The sequence below is a fragment of the Sinocyclocheilus grahami genome, unplaced genomic scaffold (genome assembly GCF_001515645.1).
Source record: "Sinocyclocheilus grahami isolate Dianchi unplaced genomic scaffold, SAMN03320097.WGS_v1.1 scaffold649.1, whole genome shotgun sequence".
NCBI lineage: Eukaryota > Metazoa > Chordata > Actinopteri > Cypriniformes > Cyprinidae > Sinocyclocheilus > Sinocyclocheilus grahami.
The window spans coordinates 346,886-354,791 of record NW_015505828.1 but is presented as its reverse complement, the minus strand read 5'-3'; the positions used below and the strand labels follow the sequence as shown (position 1 = coordinate 354,791).

Below are 7,906 nucleotides of genomic sequence, written 5' to 3'. Positions count from 1 at the left end.
TGTACCTTTGTAATACACTGATAACCATCCAAATGCAGGTGCCAACCTTTGGGTGAACCAAAGTCCATCACAAGCAGCTTTTAAATAATAGCATATATAGAAGGTGCACAGCGTCATTCACACAAACACTAAACACCATCATGGTGACACATGAAACTGAAATAATGCAATAAACATTCATTTAACAACATTAGGTGTAACATACAACCCTATTTTACAAATCTGATTTTTTAAAAACTAAGAAGAAACATAGTTATTTCAACAAAAAAACATCAAATTTGAAATGTAACGCAGGGAATTCTGGGAATGCACTCCTTGAACTCCTGTGCACGCACTGAACACAGCATGTTTGGATATAGGACATCTGTGGTGTTGCGGGATAACCCATCATCACCCGGCGGACGCTCATAGTCATGTCACGAGTGTTGCTGCAGAACGATGGCACTGCCATGACACAGAAACCTCACAGTGAGATAGACGAGAGCCTGGCATCAGCCGCACCAAGCAATTTACAGTAAATATGTTGCACTGTGTTTGGCCACACACAAAGAGCTTCAAAGAACATGTTACGGATCACATGCCTATGAGAACTGACTGTATTTACATCTCTGACTTCCTTAAGGAGTATCCGAGAATCAGAACGGCAGAAGACCCTTCTTTTTTAATGACTGACTTTACTTCATAGCCTAATAATATAGGTGTAAAAATGCAAATTTTCAAAATAACCTATTTATTTCTCTTCAGGTTATTCTAATATGTTCATTTCAGTGCAAATTTAGTATCATTGATATACTATTATAGTTTTTCTTTAATGTTTTGAGTATATTTTCTGTTTTCATTTTAATTGATGAGAAATGTTTGTTTGACCTAATCGAACCCCAGTAGTCAGATATTAGGCCTACTGCAGCTTTTACCCGTTTATTGCATCATATTAAATTAGTTTTTTTTTTTTCAAAAATAAATAAATAAATAAAGCAAATCCAAAATCTAACAATAATACAATAAATGGAATATGAAAATTTACTGCATTTATTCATTCTATAAGTTACATTTTTCTTGGAGGAATTTGTGTGTATATATATTGTGTGTAAGATAATATAATATAATATAATATAAAATGTTATAAAATTTTAATAATTCACATATGTATTATCATTTATTATTCTCAGAAGAGTAATACAATCAACTAATAAATGTTAATGTTTTTTGAGGAGAGTCGAAATCTGCCAAGTAATAAAACAAGAGTTTTATTTACAATTTACTTATTTACATTTTTTGTTGTTGTTGTTGTAAGAGACAATAAAAACAACTTTATGCATCAAAACTACTTCTTTCCTGGTTAATCATTGTAGTTTTTACGAGAATCCTAGAGAAAATTCCAGGGAGTTTACTCATCTCCTGGATTCTACACTATACTGGATGTTTTGACTACATCACCGAGAGAACACAGCGGCCTGAGCGGCTTCAACATGCTGTCTGTCAGAGGCCATAACATACCTAATACATAACGCACATGATAATATAGAGAATATGTTTTGATTCATTGACAGGCACATTTCACATTTATAGCTGAAAAATGACGATTTTCACGTACAGTAAGTCGTGCACGTACATGAGATCCGTGTGTGTGCGTGTCTGTCTGTGTAGGGCAGTAGCGCTCTTTAACTGTGCATTCTCATTCTGGTGTATACAAATGATGTGTACTGAACAAAGACATGAGGGCATTTGTCTGAACAGCTAGGTTCAGTGTCACAGTGCTACACCTCAGCCAAAGAAGACAAACAAACCAATGAGGGTCCGAGAGCCTGAGACGTGTTGAGCAGGAGGAGCCCGCTGGCTCTAATCAAAGCAGTGATTTCTAAATCCGCTTGATGAGGACACTCGTGAAGCCTGCATAAACCGACCCCGTGTGATTCAGATCTTCAGCTAGATAGACATGTCATGAATGTTGACACGCAGACAAAGAGTGTGGAGTAGGAAGACCCTGTGCAAACCTACCAGCATCCCAGGTGCAAAAATGAGCCATACACGAAACGCATTTAGGACGTGATGAGCAATTAAGATGCTATTAGCAATTTTCTGCCCTTTTGCAAAATTTCGCTAGACTTAGACAATAAATAAGATCATTCTCAGTGCTTCAACAACACAATTTGCTTGTGAAAAACAAAGCACATTTTTGCATAATTTCAAAAGGACCTCTTATTGCATAAATAATATCCTTCAAAAGAACTAAGTGTAATGTTTTCGATACTTAGCTGCATGTTACAATTTAAAAAAAAGTGTATTATAGTTTAAATTTACATTAAATGCAATTAGTTGAACTTAACAGTGCTTATTTGACCCACTTAAGTAGGGTTTCAGTATCTATGTAATTTCATAATTACTTCTATTGTCTTTGGAATATAAAGTTACTGCTCAATGTACTGACATGCATGTATGATAAACTAAAAAAATACTGCAATGCCATTTCTATTTAAAAAAGTATTTAAATACATTTGTAAATACACGTTTGTAATGAAGTTGAGATTTAACACATTTAAAATACATTAAATGTAATATCAAATACGGTTGAATTATAATCAGGTACTTTGCATGTGTCTTCGTTAGTCAACACAACAAGAACAGGCGTCCTTCTGTGCGGCACGACAAAAGATTATTAAAACAATGATTTAAAATGCATCTAAGTAAAACGTTTAATTTGACATTATTACAAAATCAACATTGTAAACGTGTAATTGTGTTAAGAATCGTAGTAATGAAAATGTCTCTCTTTAAGTGCACTTATATGGCCTTTTATTTCATTAATGTAATATTTTCTGAAATTACAGTATAGAATACAAATATACTTTTACAGGTGCGCATTCAATACAGAATATAGATATTTTATGCCTGTGCGCGGTCATGTGTTTTGGAGGAGGCGTGGCTTTGGAGAGTGATTTGCAGTGAGGGTGGGATCTTATGCTTTCAAAGCTAGCGAAACCCTAGTCTAAAATATGCACGTGAAGTTGTGCACTAATATGCTAGCATGGAAAAAATGAGCATCGGTAATATTGAGACCCTTCCCAATTAGAGTAGCAGATTTCACAACGCTTCACCACACGCCTCTAAGCACAGACTCTAATGACAGAACAAACGGAAGAATACGAACCGAACAGATGCGCCCTCATGTTCAGTTATTATTTATATATATGATTATTATTTCTGGGCTTTAAAAGACCTTGCTTGACTGACTTTAAACGATAAATGTGTTTTTGACTCTTTGGATAAAATAATCTGTTAATTGACTAAATGTAAATGCATGTGCAAATAACCGTAAGTTAGGCAGGAAAATTGGACGTTTCCCAGTTTCTCTCACTTGTGTCTCAGAAGTCTTTATCTTTAGACATCAAAACGTACTGCTGCTGATAACAGAAGCAGAATGTGAACAAAAATAGCAACCCAATATCTACCTCTTCACCAAAACTTGCTGTGCTATCAGTGTGTGTGTGTGCTTTTACCTGCACAATCCCTGCAATCCACAGCGTGTGGGAAGGTTCATCACATGGGGAAAAAATACCAGTACAGGTTTGGCAAAATTTTTAAGAGAGTGTGGGTGTGCGGAGCACAATACAGCGTTCAGGTACACAACACTATCTCTCAACGCCGTCTTTAACGTTCAAAGAATGCTTTCAGAATTCAAACGCCGTCAGCAAACAACAACAACAACAACAAAGCAACAGTATCAAACAGATCTGTTGGCGCATGCAAACTGTTCAAGTGTGTAAACAGAGCTGATTTTGCAATTATGGAAAAAATCAGCAGTTCTTTGTGGATCTGAGCCAAAGATTCCACGCAAGCATCATGATGATGCAGCAGCACCGTACTGCAGGAGAAAATTACTGAAGAGCAACCGCTTTTCTAGCTGCATTTGCATATACTTTTCATGCGAGGCAGCTATACCGATTACTGAAACAGAGCTGAGCATTTAAATATCAGACAAATCTGTCATGTACCAGGTCATTTAAACCTGAATTTGAAATGTGCAGACCTCTACTAACTACTCTAACATTGACTGAAGACAAAGCACATTCCTGCATTATTGATGAAAACCACACTGGCATTTTCATGCTTAAAGCATGCACTCTTTAAATCAGATCTCTGGCTGATGCATGTAAACATATGCATACCCACATCTACGTTTGAACAAGGTGTCCCATTGATAACTTGCACTGACCTTGTTTTCGGTTGTCATATAAACAGATATTCTTCGATTATGTAACAGTGTGTTGCATAACAGGCTGGGATGACCAATCAGGTGTGACAAAGCAATGCATCCAGGTTCTGCACTGATTCTGCAGGAGGAACGAAACCACTGTACTGGCACGGAACTGAAATAAGTGTGTACTAATGGAGAACTTGATGGCAAAAAGGGCTGATGACTATGACATGAGCATCTCGATAGTCCATACAATTACATACTAGATGTAGTATTGAAGAAAAAGTGAATCTATTGACATTTCTCTCAATTTGTCCGCCATCTTGGATTGATTTTTCCACTGAATTCGGTGCAATGTATTGTGAGATTAAAGGATACATGGGCAGCTGCCTAGAAATTGACTGAAACAAGGTATCCGAGGGATGCGTACCTTCTAGAACAGTCTGGAACGGACATGTGATGCCTCCTCCAGTTATGGCTCTGGTTTATGAAAGCTGCTGGTTCATGGTTTGCAACATCCATTTGAATGACACCAAACGTTCCCCTCACACTAGATCTATTTGGGCTGCTGAGAGCAAACATCAGTCATATTAAGGGCTGGAAGGGCTGAGGCTGGGTCTGGCAGCATATTCAGGCACTCTCTGCTGACTCAAACAGAAAAACAGCTCCTTCGAAACTATAAGCAGAAAGCAGAGTGAACATAAGGCCATCAAGTTCGTATGATGTGCTTCAGTGCATGCATGCAGACTCTGTAAGCAGACCGAGCTCACGCCGTCGTTGATCAGTCGCCCTCTTCAGGCGGTGTGAGGAATTGCTCATGACTTCACAACCCCTAATGCACAGAGCAACATTTTTGCTGAGTGTGTTTAAATATATTAGAACCTCTTCTTTGACATATCCGATTCATCCCAAAATAAAACAGATTCACTTTAAAAATTTAGCTGATCTATCCTTGTAGTGTTAAATGTAATTTTCAAAAGTGCACTCTACATATATTATGTAACTCAGAATACAGAGCTCTTTTTTTTCCTGCTTGCAAATTATCTTGTGCCTTTTAGTGCAGAGTGAAGATATGGCTATCTGAGAAAAAGACTGCTGTTCTGAACTTGTCTTTTATAGATATTAAATACGGGAACTATGAAGAAGGCCTTATGTGTTTTAAGTAATAATAATAATTAGTATTATTATTTATTTGGGGGTTAAGCAGTTTATTTTATTTTTTTTATTGCATTTATTGATTGATTGAGTGGTTGTATTTATTTATTTATTTTAGTGGGTGGGTAAGCATTTTATCCAACATTTATTTCCCACCTTATTTGCAGTTTTTAAGAATTATTTTATTATTTAAAAGCCCTGTCAAAAATTAAGATTAATAATATATATATATATATTTTTTTTTTTTTTGCATTTAGGAGATGATTATTTATTCTCAAGCATGTACAGATAATGTGTTCTGTTGTTGTATTTATTTTTTCACTTTCTTTGACTTCTCACTTTTAATATTATTTTGTTTCTAAGCCTTTGTTTTGTAATCTGATTGTTTTGTAAATCTGAATACCATTTTCTTGTAGTATCGTTTAGTTTTCTTAATAAAACCCCCAAAAAGTATAGATTAGCAGACTTAATGGAGTTCATTTTTGTTTCAATTTGGTCTCAGAAGGTTCTCAGTAAAATGCCTTATTTTTAATTCAAATAAAGGCAATTAGAGTACTCTCATACAGTACGAGTGCAGAGCTGTATTCATATGGATTTTGATGTGAAATCATATTTTGATCTGACTTTTTGTATCTTGACAAATCCGAGCACAATTTGAGACATCTCGTCTGAAACTCCAGAGGAGAAACATCTGAGAAGCAGGAGACAGTCTTCATTTGTTCAGTTGAGATCTTATGAGTATTGCTTATAAATCGTCAACTAAAAACAAGATGCATATTTTCATTTTATTAAATACTTAAGAAGTTCACAAAATATCCAGTGGTGATATGTTTAAAAAAAAGAAAGAAGAAAAAAGAAAAAAAAAGTTCCCGAAAGGAAACAAAACAATAAGCAGAATAGATTCATCAATTATAAATATTTGAGGTCAGACTAAAATTTGTGAATCACATAGAAATGCAGAGACTACTGACAGCTCTGCGGCGTGAGAGCTGGAAATGTCAGTTCAGTCCAAGTCAGTCCGAAGATGAAGATATTGTCTGTAGTGCCATATTTACATGCGTTTATGTATGTTTGTATTAATATGTGTTCATGTTGGGTGTCAGGAATGAGCATGAAGATATAAAATAGCTCCCTGGTCTGCCAGTCTCTTAAGCACGAGAGCCTCTTGATTGAGATCATGGTAGGAATTCTGAAACAACAACGACATTCGGTGAAGCAGTGCAATGCTACATATATACGGCAACATATATGAGAATCAAAGCACAAACCACAGCTCAGTTTTTCCATTGCAAATGGATGCTTTAAAACCAACCTTCATGGATCTCATCGTATCCTTTCCATAATAGTGGATGGGCTGTTTCTGGTTCCTGAACTCTGGGTATCCGAATCCAGCCACGTGCACAACGTCACAGTAGTTTAGAGCCACAAATACAGCCAGAATGCCAGTGGTGGGATGCACTGATTTCTGATGGAGAAACAAGAGAAGTGTGTTTGATAGTGTTTGTCCTCCTGCAGGGGGCGGCTGAAGACTCTTTAACTCTCCTATGAATGATTAAAGACCCCATGAAATCTTAGCTTTTACTTTCATTTTATTGCTTTTGTGTAGTTCAAATACGTCTAATCAAATGCTCTCCCATAGTCCCACTTGTAGAGGTCTCAGAAGAAGCCTGGGATGTAACATATCCTATAGGCTTTTTTGTTTTAAGAAGAAGAAGAAGCAGCACTTTCATGTCTTGCACAATCTTTAATAGGAAATGTGTCAACATCGAGTAGGACATAAAACTGTACTTGTAAAAAAAAAAATGTATGAGGTTTTAGACTTCCTTAAAAATGTTTAACACATACCTTGCCATCAAAACAATGCAATAAACTATTTAAAACGCATTCTCAGTAAATTATTGCCAACTTTTGAAACTTTCCCCTTATAGTAGTAAAATAAAGTAATGCATCTTGGCTCTCTCTCTGTCTCTCTCTCTCTCTCTCTCTCGTTCCAAGTAATTAGCTTTTCCGCAGCTACTGATCTGTGCGCTCCCACACAAAACACGCTCATACATCTCCTCAAAGACATCGCACATCTCAGCTTCTGCTTCAAAACTCTCTCACCATGTTCATCCGCAGAACAAGAGTTCATCACCTCTCCGTTCCAAATGTGGCTGTAAACATTGTGCAACACCACTGGCCCTGTGGTCACTTTCTAGTTGTCAACCATTAGTAGATCTTGTTCACAGTAATGTCATAAACCTATTTGTGAACTTGAGCACTGATTTCAAAATGTCTCAGAAATGTTCATTAGAAATAGAATCAAATTAGAATCAGGACTAGCATCACTTAGTTCTTTTGTTTAAATATTACTATTTAGTATTTAAGTGGAGCTTAAAGGGATAGCTCAGCCAACAATTTAAATTCTGTCATTAATTCCTCACCCTCATGTCGTTCTAAACCCGTAAGACCTTCGTTCATCTTCGGAACATGAATTAAGATATTTTTGATGAATTCTGAGGGCTCTCAGACCCTCCCATAGACAGCAAGGGTACTACCACGATCAACGTCCAGAAA

At 36.5% G+C, this 7,906-nt stretch overlaps 1 protein-coding gene across 2 annotated transcripts in view; it reads right to left on the bottom strand.

Annotated features, from left to right (window-relative positions):
- Nucleotides 1-5,961: 5,961 nt before the first annotated feature.
- Nucleotides 5,962-7,906, bottom strand: part of LOC107558567 (CMP-N-acetylneuraminate-beta-galactosamide-alpha-2,3-sialyltransferase 4) — a 31,812-nt gene continuing 29,867 nt past the window's right edge. For both annotated transcript variants that reach the window (XM_016242225.1, XM_016242224.1), the window contains 2 exons: nt 6,663-6,815; nt 5,962-6,539 (listed from right to left, as the gene is read on the bottom strand). In XM_016242225.1, the coding sequence (XP_016097711.1) occupies nt 6,450-6,539; nt 6,663-6,815 (243 nt within the window). In that variant the 3' untranslated portion in view covers nt 5,962-6,449. The remainder of the gene's footprint in view (nt 6,540-6,662; nt 6,816-7,906) is intronic.